Source organism: Tetrao urogallus (genome assembly GCF_951394365.1).
Source record: "Tetrao urogallus genome assembly, chromosome: 12".
NCBI lineage: Eukaryota > Metazoa > Chordata > Aves > Galliformes > Phasianidae > Tetrao > Tetrao urogallus.
The window spans coordinates 12,514,776-12,530,373 of NC_136825.1; the positions used below are offsets into that span (position 1 = coordinate 12,514,776).

The 15,598-nt window shown below is 36.9% G+C and overlaps 1 protein-coding gene across 1 annotated transcript in view; it reads left to right on the plus strand.

Annotated features, from left to right (window-relative positions):
* Positions 1 to 10,435, plus strand: part of LONP2 (lon peptidase 2, peroxisomal) — a gene marked incomplete at both ends in the record, with an annotated part of 37,025 nt that extends 26,590 nt beyond the window's left edge. The window contains 4 exons of the mRNA XM_079541673.1: positions 1,560 to 1,702; positions 6,776 to 6,983; positions 8,265 to 8,455; positions 10,214 to 10,435. Coding sequence (XP_079397799.1) covers positions 1,560 to 1,702; positions 6,776 to 6,983; positions 8,265 to 8,455; positions 10,214 to 10,435 — 764 coding nt within the window. The remainder of the gene's footprint in view (positions 1 to 1,559; positions 1,703 to 6,775; positions 6,984 to 8,264; positions 8,456 to 10,213) is intronic.
* Between the last annotated feature and the right edge of the window lie 5,163 nt (positions 10,436 to 15,598).

Here is a 15,598-nt window from a genome sequence, read left to right on the forward strand (position 1 = left end):
AAAATTAGCAGTAAGAAAGCTTTTCTTAAACGTCAGGGTTAATAAAAGTGTGGTTTGTATCTCATGAAGTGAGACATTTTCTGTTATACTGAATGTGGCACAGAGCACCTCTTAATGTTATGTTAAATAGATCAGATCATCGATTGGTTTCCACAGCTGTTTGAAGTTCTGTAACTTCAGTTATTGTATGTGCATTAATATGCAAAGGAAGACAGTTTCTTCATTGAATGGGAAAAAAATTCTAAGAAAGGAAACAACTGTAGACAATTTTCCAAAATGTGCTGCAGAAGGCTTTGGAGCTCAGTGCCTGGTAATGAAGGCTGTTGCTTAAAATGTGCTTTGATTTTGTACGTTTGGGATGGGATGAAGCATCTTCAGTACATGTATTTGCACAATGCTTGAATGACAGCCTCAGGGAAGGGAGGCATTGCTGTAGAACTCTGCTACAAAACCTTAGAAACATCTGGACTGTTGAACTATTTTTCATTTCTCTGATAAATGTTTCACTAAAATATTGCTTGAGGCTCTCAAGAAAATAGCAGTGAGTCCCTTGCATTTGGCTCACATTCGATGGAAAGTCACTCCCTGCTTGCATTCTCCTTCTGTGTGCAGTAATTTAAGTATATGTCAGTGTAGGCCTAATACAAATGAAGTTTAAAACAATTTTGATGCTTTGATGCTTATGTGGTCTTCATTACAGTCCATTTTTGTGCAGAAAACAAACGCTATAGAAAGCCAAAATTTTACCAGTAAGGAAACAATTGTATAATCAAGAACACAATCATACTTAAAATGGAGGCAGAAAAGAATATGCTTTTGAATCTGTAACTGTTGCTGCAATTGTCTGGTCCTTTCTTGTTGACCCTTGAGTATGTTGTATTCAAAAGGGTCAGGCCAGTTGGGTTTTATAGCCCTGCCAGGAGCGTGCATCGCACCTACAGATATATCTGAAAACAATGAATAATCTGATATTTGGAGTTTGTTTTGCTGCTAGTGTCTTTTATTCAAAACACATTAGAAATACCTCCTTCAACAAAATTGCAGAGCCATGTTAAAGGATAATATTTCAAGATAAATGGAAGCCAGAGATGAAGGTAATTAGAGTGAAATTGTTTGCAGATTTTCACTGAACTGGGGCAGTATGTGCTGCGTGGTCCACTGGGTGTTGAAAACTGATTTTGTGAATTAAGATTTTACATAATGAAGCCATAGTAGTCATAGAGACAAAAATTGAAGTGGAAAGCATAATGTGAGAATATTGCTACCTATTGCTGCTATTTGACCTACTTAAAAACATACTTGAGCACGTGAGCCGTACATCTGTCAATGGTCTAGATTAAATATTATCCTCATAGAACTGTTAGGACAGGTTTAGCATAAGTAATTAAAATTTGATACTGTATTACCTTTAACTTGTCAAGAATTTTGTGAAAGATAAGCTTTAAGCTTTTTTTCATGAGCTTTTTAGGTAATTCCTCTTGAGTGTTTTCCTGTCGTAATTTCTTTAATTCCTCTGTCAAAGACTGTTACAAATCCTAAATTAGATTTTCTTCTCTTAGACTGCAAAGAACATGTCACAGAAGACGCAAAATCAGAATCCATCAGTGACACAGCTGACCTGGCTCTGCCACCTGAAATGCCAATTTTAATTGATTTCCATGCTTTAAAAGACATCCTGGGGCCACCCATGTACGAAATGGAGGTAACGTCTTCATTCATTTCTGTTTGACTCTTGTTCTGTCTGTTTTCACTGGTTGTCTGTCTTATTGCTGTTGGCTGAATTTATACATTGACTTACTAATATGTGCATCAGAAATAGGACTGTGTTTCTTTGTGTTCCACCAAGCATTTTTTCACCTCAAGAATATATGTATATTCAACTGAGTACATAAATAACATAATGCCAAGACTTCCTGTTAACAAAGATGCCTCACTGCGGCACTGCTGAAGAATGTGGTGGCATTTTTTCAGTTCATAACAACTTTGCTTTTGTTTGAGGAACGTTTTGTGGTCTTGGGAAATAAGCCAAAATGTAACTCAGGATTCCTGTCTCTGTAACAGCTATGTTAAGGGCTGTCCAACATACCTCCGTAATGCCTATCAGTGTTCTTGGTTATTAAAACCACTTCGCTTTAGGCTGGATATTTTCAAACATTCTTCTTGTTAATGAAACTCTTATCTATTACAAATAATTTTAGGATCAGTCAGTCACCTCCAGCTTGCTAGAGTCTGCATTGTTCCTCAGCTGGCGTATTACAGAATTCCTCCCCAGCCATAGTTTGCTATATTTTATGGAAAAGGCCATTCATGAAATTATTTAGTGACTTAAGCATTCTCCTTTCACTATTTACATTTCAATTATTCTCTGCTTTACTTTAGGCCCACGTGAACTTACAGGTGTGAGTAGTATATATAATACTGACGGCAGGCAGTTGTCTGATGGAAAACCATTTTTTTTTTCTTTTGTTCTCCTGGAGAAAAGATTGGTAAACCAGTAATTTATGGGGAAAATAGCAGTGAAAGAAAAACTTCAACAAACGTCCAACTTCTGAGGACTTGGGTGGTGATTCATCCCTCTCTCCGAAATGAGAGAACCAGATTCCAGCGGGATGCGGAGGACAAAGAGGGGACAAAGTGGTAGCAGTAGTAGCAGAAGATGACTGATTGCTGAGGAATGCGCCAGTTTTTTAGTTCTGAAGTTTTCAGACATAAAGATTTTCTGTTCTTGTTGAAAAGATTCTTAATGAAGAGGCAGAGTTGAGGAAACAAGTTAGAAAGTTGCTACTGAGAGTGTTAGAGGATGATGAGGGTAGAAGTGGAAGTTAGGGGCAATTGGGGGCTAGGAAGATCAGGTCCTCAAGAGACCATTGCTTTATAACTCCCTTGTTTGAGATTTTTCATGTTGGCTGTTTGTGTTCTGATTTTATTTTATTTTTTTTTAAGAGATTGCTTTTGAGGCAGATGACCTCATAAGCAAATTTGTTTAATTCTTTTCAACTCGCAGAAGCTGCTGTGCCCAATAAAATCACATAGGGCAGTGTGATTTTAGCTGAGATGATAGTGTGGATATACCTCAGCTTCATTTGGAATGGCTGTAGCCATCAAATTCTTTGTAAGACTCCTATGGACATTTTTAATACACTGCATTACTACCTGTCTTCTAGAAACTGTTACTGAAAAAAGCACGGGTTTTATTTTGTTCTGTTTTTTTTGTTTGTTGTACAGAGAAGTAACTTTCTATCTGAATTTTCACTTTTGAAGGATGTTACATACTTCAGACACCTGGTCTTTAGAGCTAAAATAGTGCAGGATTACTTGCTTTTTTTAATGCTCAAAATACAGATGCACATAAAGCTGCTAGAATAAGTTGCTCTTAATATTCAAGTCCGCATTATGCACTCCACTGATTCCAAAGTGCTTATTAGTTTTGTAAAGGTGCTAAAAACTAAATGTTGTTCATCTGTGCAAAAGTTCTGGTTACTTGCAATTCTATTCCCAGTCAAAAGTAGAATTAGTTCAAATAAATACGAACTTAACATACTTCTTAAAAAATGAGTTGGTAGGCCCAGAAGTATGCGTGTCTTTCAATGTGCTGACTGGTTTTGAACTTGCCCTGAGCCAATTACTTGTTTCTATGTGATAGTGAGCTGAGTTGGCAAACTTCTGCGTTTTGTTCTCTTTCGGCAGGAATAAGACATGCAAGTAGCATTTCTAAAGTGTGCTTCTTACCTCTGAATATGCAAATGTGTGAGTGCTGGAGTTTCTTTTTGCATGCACAGTTGCCATGAACATGCTTGTAAGCATTTCATGCCAGCCTGTTTAAGCTGAAGTAAGACCCGACTGAAGGTTTTGACTTTGATATCAGAAATTCTTTAAATGATTCCATATTTAGTAGGCAAATTAAGTAGTGCTTAAGTAGAATTGGGCGAATCCACACAGCATCAGTTCCCTGAGCTGTTCAGGATTAATTTTCATGTACTGTTTACTGTATGCAATAATGAGGATGTCTTTTTCCATACACATGCCTTTGTTCAGTGTAAACTGTTTGGATAGCCACATAATTCCAGTGTTAATGGATTTTCCCAACTAATCCATAATTCCTTTGAATTTCACGTGGCCTTAAGATTCTTTCAGGTCAGTGTAGCTCCCATGTTGGTGGTGAATCTTAGATTGACTGCTGTTGTTTTTTCAGGTGCACTGTCTGCAGCCCACCTTCCTTTCTTCACAGAGCTTTTAAAGCTTCGTGTTTGACCCTGTTTTGCCATTTATGATTAGGCGAAATAAAGTGGAGGCAGTCCTCGTGTCAGTACTTGGATGAGACTGAGCAAACAGAACAGAAAACATGGTGTGACTTAATTGATCTGTGGACCTTCAGGGGATACCGGAAAATGAATGACTCGTCTTTTACCTTTTCAGAATTTTGTGTATTTTCTGCAGAGGTCTCCCAGCAGAAAGGCATGAGAGATTACTTAGCTCATACTTGCAGAATTGGTTCATTTATCACAAATGAATAATTGTATGTGTCACCCTACAGAACAAATGTCGAAGTAAATCACATGCTAAGGCTCTGGAAAAATAATTTTGACAACAAATGAAAGTGTAAGAGACTTAATGAAACATCTCAGCACAGCATGTGTTTGGACGAAGGGACTTGTGACATATCCAGCGTTTTTATAGTGCAGTTTCTCTTTTGCCTTGGAATTTAGGTTTTTTTGGTTTTTGGTTTTTTTTTTTTTGTTCTGTCATCTTCTGAGCACAACTGTGAGCCTTTTTTTAACATTCGTCTTTTTTTGGCTGATAACCAGAGGTACCAGCTATAGGGTGAAGTTGTTCACTCTTGCTGTGCAAAGGAAGCCGCTTTCTAATTGTGAAAAAAGAAACTGATCATTAAGAATTTTGTAGCTATTGTGATTATATTTTGTGATTGTAATTTTACGATGGGACATGTTTCAGACGTACTGAAATGTTAATATCTGGCTTCTGTTAGAAGGAATGTTCTCATTCTGATAATCACATGGAAAGCTATATTGTTTGTTTAGGTAAGCTGGTGCTGTTGTTGGTCTTGAAACCAAACAAAATGCACAACAACTTCAGGCCTGGGTACTACTTTGTGACTTTGTTTCTGCTGGGCCTGCAGGAAGATGTTTTAATAGGAGACTACAGTGGTTAATACTGTCCTAGAAGCTCATAAATCCAAGTATTTCTCACACAGACATTTCAGAGCAGAGCCATATGACTTTCTGCCTCCAGATGGTTAAGGCGCATTAAGGTGCATTTCAGAACAGGTACCTTTCACTGAGAGAACTCCCATAGCCAGGCAGCCTTTCCACAGCCATCATCGTCCTAAAGAGGCTTCTGTACAGATTTCTGTACCTTGATCTGTGACCAAGACCAAGACCTCTGTGATCTTGCAGTAGAGCTAATGGTTAAGAGAAGTCAGCACTGTGCATAATGAGTTTTGCATTTTTGGTGTCTGTACAATGTCTGATTGGTTTACCCTCTACTGACTCTTGGAAGGAAGCAAACAATGAAAGTATTTAAATTGTGGGAAGTTGTACAGTGCAGAATGAATTGATGCTAGAGGGGAAAAAAACATTCTGTTGCTCTGGAGTATTATAAAATGGAATGTTAAATGTTCTTAGAAGGAACAAAGGTAGTTTGAGAAGTTCTAATGTGGACTTCAGAGTTGTCGTACTTTTATTATGGTTCTGCTGTGATGCTCCATTCACTTCTTCTCTATCCAGTAAATGTAACAATTCTTGAAATTTTCTCAACAGCTTAATGAAGAATTCATCCATTTCAGAAATGAATCAAATTAACTTTCAATTCTGCATTTTAGTCACAGACTAAAATATTCTAAAATGGGCCTATTGCTTTACTTTACAAAGGCATACTTGTCTTTCGCTATGCTCACAGCCTGATGTTAGAAATGTATCTGGTTTCTTTTCTGACTTGTAAAGTAGCTCAGAACATGCAGAAGAGCTGTATAGTCTTTCATCGGAGCTTCTTCAACTTATTGTAGCACAGGAGAAGAACTTCATATATTCTAGAAGTCTTTCACATAATGGAAAAAGAAAAAAACAACCCACAAAACTACAACACTCATGGAAAACATCCTGCCTCTCTTTCCTTCTACTCAACACAAGAGACCAGGATTCAGACCCTCCTTGCTCTCATTAGTATCTGAACAGAGTTTTAGATAAGTAGATTATAGCCCTGCATGGAGCAGAGAGTTTGCTGACTACTAGTAATAACTAATGGAGGCAGTCAGGTTTCCCATCCTTCACATCTAACCTGAACACTCAAGTATTTCAGATTGCATGAATCACTGTGCTGTCTGACAGTACTTCAGGCAACGATGTCACCTTTGAAATGGCCCAAATGATAGGTAGTGCTTGGGCTCAAAACTGGCTTTTTCACGTAAGTAACAAGAGTCTGGATAAATACAATTTAATCCATCTGCTGGAGGTGTGTAGCGGTCAGTATAGACTAAAGAGTCCTGTGAAGTGAAAAAAGAAGATTCTCATTAAACCATTGGCAGTGGGGAAGGTTTTGAGAGCAGTTTGCCATTGCCTGAAGGTAAGGAGCACGTGGATACAATTGCTGTAATTAGCGTTCACGTGTAGGCAGTATTACTGCTGTATTTAAAAAAAAAAAATTCAGCCCTAACCTTTCTGTTATACTCAGTACAGTCGTTTTGAAGGCAACTATCAGACTGGTTTTGCTATAGTTTTGTTGCAGCTGTTTCTTACATTGTTTCCTGTGATTCTTTCAGGTATCAGAACGCTTAAGTCAGCCAGGAGTTGCCATAGGCCTGGCCTGGACTCCGCTGGGAGGCGAGATCATGTTTGTGGAAGCCAGCCGAATGGATGGGGAAGGGCAGCTCACTTTGACTGGTCAGCTGGGAGATGTCATGAAGGAGTCAGCACATCTTGCAATCAGCTGGTTGCGCAGCAATGCAAAGAGATACCAGCTCACTAATGGTAGGTTGGGGAAAATGACAAAGACAGCATTGAATGTATTGCATCACAGGTATTGACCTCTCACTGCATCGATGCACATTTAGGAAGCATTAATACTGCATAGAAATTAAATGTCCTATTGCTTGGTGTGTTCCAGTAATTAAAATAAAAGGAAGCATTGCTAAATAACAGTGGAAGTTACCCTAGTTGTTACAGAAGTACTTTGTACTGCCTTCACAGAGAAAGGGTTTTCCAGCAATCAGTGCCATACAGAAGTTGAAATCAGCCCTAGAGGTCCCTGTTGGCTCTCTTTCTGATTTCTGCTCAGTTGCAGTTTTAATGGCCTTATGAGCAGGTGCAACCTAGGCAGAGAGTGAGTTGTCATTGCAGATTCTCCCAGCCAGGTCAATCCTTTCCTGCACCAGTATGGATGGCTGTGGACTCTATGCCAGTATCCTTCTGTGGGTTGTGATGAGCACTGCCTTTTATTATTACGTGCAGCCTTTCCAGCAGTAGTTTTGTAATGTGGATACAGGTACTCAGCGCTGTAGTTTTCCTCTAAATCTACGCTAAGGTTTCTGCTAAAAGTAGTTTTATGTTGTCTGCTTTTATATTTGAAGAATATTGAACTGAAGTGAAATAGGACTTCATCCAAATAACTTGTTTCAACCTCCAAAGAGTGCTGTGTAGTTTGATCATCAGCTGATTAGCCAAATAATAGCTAAATCATTTTCTGACATCTGTCAGCCATCTGTCCTTATTTACAGAAGCTTAAATAGCTTAAAAAAAAAAAAATAGAATGGGTGTGTGAAATGCTGCTGGTGTAAACTTGAGAGGTAAACATAACATACAGTTAGGTCTTATAGGTGAAGTAAGGTGAAAAGATATAATGAGAAATCTACGTTATTATATTGATTAATACTGCTTTTTTTAAGAGTGATACTTCTGTGGTATTTTTACTGAAATCTGACTTTATAATTTAGGATCTAAAACTAAAAATTGTATGTAGGAATTCCTTGCTCTTTTACAGTAATCTCTACTCCGAATTTCAAAACGCATGCAAACGCTGAGCTGATAAGTTACCTTGTTATGATTTGTATTCTGATGTAGGAAAGCTTGTGGGATTTCCTCCTCCCTGTACCAAAGCTAAGCAATACAGTGGTTTTACAACACACTTGGAAAAAAGAAATAAAAAATAATAATGCTAAGACTTGTAGTTCTCCAGTGGCCTTTGAGAAGAAAGACTGGGAACAAAATGGGTTTAGATTTTTCACACTCAAACCATTCTTTTTTTTCTTTAAGCTTCTGGAAGTTTTGATCTCCTTGACAACACTGACATCCATCTGCACTTCCCAGCTGGAGCTGTCACAAAAGACGGACCATCTGCTGGTGTTACCATAGTAACCTGCCTTGCTTCCCTCTTCAGTGGGCGGCTGGTGTGCTCAGATGTAGCCATGACAGGAGAAATTACACTAAGAGGCCTTGTTCTTCCAGTAAGTATTGTTTGGAAAAGAGCTACGTTGCATTAACTCTCCATATCCTAGGTATAAAGTCTGTTTTTAGCCGTTCTAAAAAGCACAGTCTTACTGGATCATCCCTTAGCAGCAGTCTGGTCCCTTCTGGTGCAGCTGTGAGAGGCTGGTGGAAGGCAGCCTAGGTTAGTGCTGTACACTTGTGTGCCTGCTTTGCATTCAGTGTTACAAATGGCCTCGATGCAGTTTTCAGGAAGCACGCATTATTGATATGTCTAGTTAGAAAAGAACCTTAGAAATCCTAAAATTCAGGGTTGTTCCAAGATACATATGTTGCTGTTTCTAAATATGCTTCCTCAATACTATTATTACAAGATTATCTTCAGTTGCACTGAAAAGCTGTTTCTTGGAGTTCTTCTCACAGTATTTTCATATGAATTATTATTGAAATTTTCTCTATACACGTAGATATTTGGACACTTCCTAAATGTTGCTCCTTATATAGAATTCAGCTGAATTATTTTCCTATAACCCTTCCTCAAAGCATGAGGGCAGAAGGGAAATTTTCAAGGACATACAGTGTTAGTTTTACATATCACTTGGAGACTGGTATAATTAATTAAAGGAGGTAAGAGTTTTCATCTCATACCATATGCTGGACAAAGGAAGGATGAGGTTAGAAACAGTATTTTGTTTCATGCAGTAGAGAGCAAAGCATAGATAACATCATTAAAGTACGTTTCAGAGTTCTTAGGAGAGGATCACTGACACAGCATTCTGGCAGCAGTTAGATTGACAAGATTGCTGCTGTTCAGGGCTCTGGTGATAATTAAGCAACTGCATTAACTCTGCTACAGTGCTCGTTTGCTTAGCATTTCAAATAAATTGTTTTTATCACACCAGTGACTATATTTTGCCTGTCGTTTGAGGTACGTGAGGGAATATCTGTATTTAATTTTTTTTTTATAAATGCCTTATTGTCTAAGGATTGTTTAGAATCATTAGTAATTTTAATATTATTTCATCTGCTATATCTACTGCCTGAAAGAGAGCAATGTGGTAAGAAATAAGTAGCATTGCCCTGCCCAAACTGATTGCCGTGAGTATTTCTGGTTCTCGATTACCTTCTTTTATAGAAGCCTGCTGTGTTACAGTACAAGGCGTTCCTTTCTTCTAAAGCAACACAAAGCTGTGAGTTTCTTCTGTAAGATGGTCTTAAAATAGGATTTGAAAAAAGTGCAAGAGGAAGAAGCTAAAGCTGTGACTGAAAGAGAAGCTAATTTTAAAACTGTGTGTCATCACAAACGTAGATACAGGTAGCTTGCTGAAGTGATGCCTACTTTTCTAGAACAAAAACATCCTTGTAATTTTGGGGCATTTTCTTTTGTTCAAATGAATTTTGTGTAGGATTGGAAGACTTTCCTCCCTAAACCTAATGGTTTGAAATTCTTCTGTTATGGGCAACTTTCTTTAGAAAAAGTACATCCATTCCTGGATTTGTTAATCTAGGGGTCTTTTTCTTCTGTTATTATCTGTAATGAAGCATGCTGTAGCATATTATATTTGGAGCTAGGTCCCTTCCAACCAAACCATCCCTTGGTAAGCATATAGCAAGCTAACAATACTGTTGCATTCTTAATTACTTTACTAAATTACTGGGGGAGGGAGATGCTCATAAAAATTTAACTCCTGGTGTGATTTCCAGATTTGGTACAATTATTACTTTATGAGATCAGTGTCATAGTTTTTTCTTACAAATACATTTCTTTTCCTTATTAGGTTGGAGGAATTAAAGACAAAGTGCTGGCAGCGCACCGAGCTGGACTGAAGAGAATTATCATTCCTCAAAGAAACGAAAAAGATCTTGAAGAAATTGCACTGAATGTACGGCAAGATCTGACTTTTGTTATGGCAAGCTGTCTGGATGAAGTTCTTAATGCAGCTTTTGATGGAGGATTTTCAGTTAAGCCCAGAGTTGAGCGTTTGAATAGTAAACTTTAAGTTGACAGGCTGAGATTACTTCTATATCACGTTTTAATAGAGAATAGTAACTATCAACTAGATATGTATGTCTAATATAAATATGAGCTAAGACTGATAGTTTAAAACTGAGTGTAAATGCAATCAAAATAAAAATAGTGCTTTAGCAGTTAACAACCCAAACCCATCTTTGCTGGGTATGCTGCCTTTTACTACTACCAGCAAAGAGTCTTGAAAAAAATACTTTTTTCCTGATAGTGAGATTCAAGCATGAGTAACCTAATGCTATTGAGAAACAATTCCTTACCTTATCTGGTATGTAGTTATATCAGTGTCAACAGCTGATGACATCTGCAAAGACTTCAGGCCCACAGCCAGAGAATGGTACACAATTTGTGTATTCAGAGAACACAAACTGCAGCAAACACAGCACAGAACAGCAAGAGGGGTAATTAATAATGGGGACGTTAATCAAGAGCAAACTGATTGGGTGCACAGGTGTTTTCTTTTTAGTAAGTAACATTGAGGCAATCTGTTAAGGAGGGGTGGCATCAGAAAAATCAAGATTTTGGAATTAGTAAGGAAATGCATAGAAGATTTAAGGATAACAGAAGCAATAGTTCTAGTTTGTAGCAGTGTTGATGTAGGCATCATTTTTTCAAACCTGAATTAATTACAGAAATACACTCATTTTTGCCTAGGAAGGGTAATAATGCATTAAAGTCCACGTGTGCAAAGTTGTACTTACAGCCCTGGAAGTAGGTGGCACATACTCTGAAGACTCATAGAAAAGACTGAGCCTGGTAACACGTGGGAGGGGCAAAGTACTCCTTAATTCTTACGTGATACAAAAGTAGGAACACTGCTGATTCTAGGATACTTACGTTTAGTGTTTAGACTCTAAATGCTACATCCATTTAAACAATGCCAATAAATCTACTGGATAATTAAATTTTATTAGGTAGTGCACACTAATAATGTAAGATTTGAGAAAGTGTTTATATCCCCTCTGAGTCAGTAGCTTTGTCTCTTCAGTGTTTAACACAGGAATTTAACTTTATGGAATCTGCAGTTCTGAGTTTTTCATTGTTTTGTATGAGGGTAAGCCACAAGAGAAAACCTACTCTCTAGTATTCTGTTCTTGTCTCTTGCTTCTGTTCTTGTTAATTCTGAAACGACTGAAGTGTCCTTATGAAAATGCAAATTGTATCAGTGACAGAAGAATCCTTTGTTTGGCTTTAATTTCAATTGGTAAAAAGAAAGCTGATTTACGTGGAATATAACGGTAATTATATTAATAAATTCAATGGGTATTTTTTCACTAGGTTATAAAAACTTTCACAAAGACTTAATCTAATAAAATGATTTTTAAAAAAAGCAGCACTTTTTGCTTTACTATTTTAAGAATTACACACTTCAGTTATTCAGTACCTAAGTTCCACAGTTAAGAGACAACAGTCCCTATTTTTCTGCCTTAAAAATTACTTGAATGTAACAAGTGTGAAATAACTGGACAATCAGTACAACAGCAGAAAGGAACAATAACTAATATGCTGCTTTGCCTCTAATGAGGACTAGTAAGGGGAAAATAATATTTTCTTTACTCAACTTAATGCAGATCAAGTGAGTCCTGTACTACTTAGCACTAGTAAGAGAACAGACATGCATGGAAAGCAAATACTGTTGTTCTTTTTTTTTTTAATAATAAGCTTCTACAGCAATTTCAGAAGAACAAGGAGTTGCTCTGAAGAAAAGATAAGCAATAAGTTTCTGCCACATTGCTCCAACTCATGTCTTGTCCACATGGACTTTATCTGAAAGGTGAGAGCTTTAATGCCATTCTACAATATCTTTTGTCTGAGTAGCTTTTCAATTTCCCACTTCAGAGCTGATTTGTGTTACTTAAAAGATTTTTTTTTTTTAATTCAAATAGAAGTATTATCCATTATAACAGATATTATAGTTTAAATGTTTTTGGCTTTTGCTGAGCGCTCTTGAGCACAGCCATCTATGCAGCAGCAAGCCAAAATAATAAAGATCTTTAAAAGTAAAGTAATGTCAGTACACTAGAGGTTATCCTGCATTGCAACTGACAGTTAAACAGACATGGTGATAAAGATGAGGGTGTCTTGTGACTATACTGTAAAATAACTAACTTTATCCAGAGCTAAAAAGCAGCACTGGTAGCTCCTTTCCTCTGTCCACAGTCCACACTGTAAACTGCTACAGATAAAACTGTCTCACTAATGCAATTCATGCTTTTAATCACAGTAGCTTTGAAAACAATACATTGGCATAGGTAGCAATACAAAACAGTTAGTCTGCTTAATCCATTTCAGTTTTAAAGCAATACTGCAAATGCGAACTAATGAGAAATACCAAATATTAACATCCATATTTGTCAGACATTTTACTTTTAAGGCTTTCTTTTTTTCCCCCCGAAGGCAATGAAAAACAACAGAGGTAGTACTAGGGAAGAATGCAAGATCTACTGCATTTCATTTAATCAAGACAAATGTGAGTACTATTTCTCCATACAGAAAGTACTTTCTAAAATAAACAGCTAATGCTAAAACACTGCCAGGCTTTAATACACCATTTATTTTAGATTAGGTAGTAAACTGTACAGACTGTTACGATGTTTTCATTTTTCATATATGGAGCATGGTTTTATTTACCAGATCCTCAAACTACTAAGAGGAGAGATCCACTGACTTACGCTTCCACTACTTTTGAAGATCTAGGCCTAAGTGTAATTCGTTTAATCATTCCATCAGATGATGGACATCAAATTTTTATACAGGTGGTTTTTTGTGTTTTAAACCAAATGAACACTAGTTTAAAGGAAGTCAGTACACATTATTTATGCTACAGCATTTGTCATTTGTAAAGCATGACTAAAAAAGTCTGTTACAAGCACAATTTTTAGTCCCCTTCAGAAGTATATTCTTGATTTCCAGCCAATAAAAGTCACCATAGAACAGTGCAAGAAGGCTCAAAGTTCTTTTGGGCAACACAACACGAGTACAAGCAGCAGCAATCTCGCTAACTCATGCACTTACACAGCCCTGTGATGCTCAAGTTGCAAGTACCAGACTGCTCAGGGTGACCCGAGCAGGCTCTTAGCTAGATTTCCTTTCAAAACCTGAGCTCAAAAGCAGATAACATGAGCACATGACCTTCACTCCAAGCCAGCCAATGGGGGGAAGTGGGTCTATGCCTATAAAAATAATTTGCATATTTAGCCAAGTTTCTGTCAGTAGACCAAAAGACAAAACTCAGGTAAATGTAGGCACACTTAATCAGGTGAGTACTGAATTCTGAAGACTGCACTCAATTTGTTGTGTACTTGTAAGGAACTGCTAGACTGAAGGATTAGCTCCTTCTGAAACATTTATGTATTGCCACAGGATACCCATACATCTCATACATTAAATCTGTGCACAATTCCAACAGCCTGAACACCTACTTCTAATAAGTAAAACTTTCCTTCGTTATATGACACCGACTGCTTCTGTATTATTTTATGAATCCAACTTCCAACTTGGTAGGCTTTATGTTCCTTACCTGTAGAATTACTTACCTCATCATGCATCAAAATAATATGAACAAGAGTTGTCTTAATAGATCTATTTCTGATAAGAAAGTTAAAGACAGTGCACAGTAAATAAACCGTATTTTAATGTGTTACAAAAGGAATTAATAGTCAGGCTACCTCTCCCAACAGATGTCCAGTACTACTAGGTTTGACAAAGACTTCCTTTAAATAGCTTGAGATGAAACAGCTTTTCACGTTATCCTTTTTTCTTTCTTTGCATCTGTTTTGTAACACAAATACCATATACATTCATGGTTAATTTTTTTCACATAAAGGCAGTCTGCACAAAGCCCATATCTTACAAAAGCTGTTACGGCTGGTGAATCATATCTGTAAGAGATTACTTGCATTTGACTGTGTATCATATCGCCAAAATAATATACAAAAATCAGTTCAAGAAAATTACTTCAGTAACAACCGAGAGACAGGACAAGAAAGTGAGCAAGAATAGTAGTGTGTCAAACTTTGAGCTAAAGCACAAAGCAAAAAAATTGTTTTTAAATTTGTCAGGTATTCTCTTAATGAGAAATGTAAAAAGACTGAAAACATCTCATTCTGTCTGCCCTTTCTTTGTTTTTTTGGTGTTTTTTGTTTAACAAATGGCCTGTTGTATAGTTACAAACACTGTGAAAGACAACACCTTCTTTGTACCAACAAACAGAAGGATGCAAGGGATGCAAGAGAGTTTCTAAGCATCTCTAAATTTGAAACGTCATTTTTTTTAAATGCGGAAAAATCCTTGTAATTCATTTTTGTTAGATCATAACTCAAAGTACAACAACATCTAGAGCTGTTTTTAAAGGAGCTTTCTTTCCTGATGCATCTTTGAATATAATTACTCCTTTCAAGTTCAGTACATTCACAAAATAGCTCAATTAAGAACAGTATCACCAATTAATTGACTACTGGAAAGAGACAAAATTTACCAAACATACAGAAATATTAATTTTACCATAGCAATTATGCATATCAAAAGATGACACCTGCATTTAATTTTTTAAAGATACAAAAAAAAAAAAAAGAGAAAAACCTGAATTACAGAAAAGAAAGTCATATTTATTTAATGAAAAACTAGAAGTTAATAAAAATTAGCAAATACACAAAAAATATACACAAACAGCAGCAATACTATGTAGTGACTTACAAAGGAGGGGGGGAGGAGGGGCACGGGAAGCAGCGGCCAAAGCCCAAACCGCTCAACATGGCTTGTCAGTCAAAGGGGGAGGAAAAGAACACAAACAAAAACACGAAACAGTATCTTTTTCAACAGTACAATCAATCTACAAACAAGTTTTTAGAATTATTTTACAACATTTCCTGTAGAATCAATTCTTAATACAAAAGATGCCCATTTTGGGTGTATATATATTTTCAGTGGTTTACTGTTGACTTATTTTAAATATATTAGTGTTACTACATGCAACTGCTTCCTGTAATTTAACAGCCTTTCCTTTTATTTACCTTCATATATGTCTATCCTCCATCTACCAAATAATTTGTCTGACAGTCAACGATGGTTACCCTAGTTTCTGCTAAATTAAATGCAATGGTTTTAAACACTGGCCTGAAGAGGTTTGATTGCCATT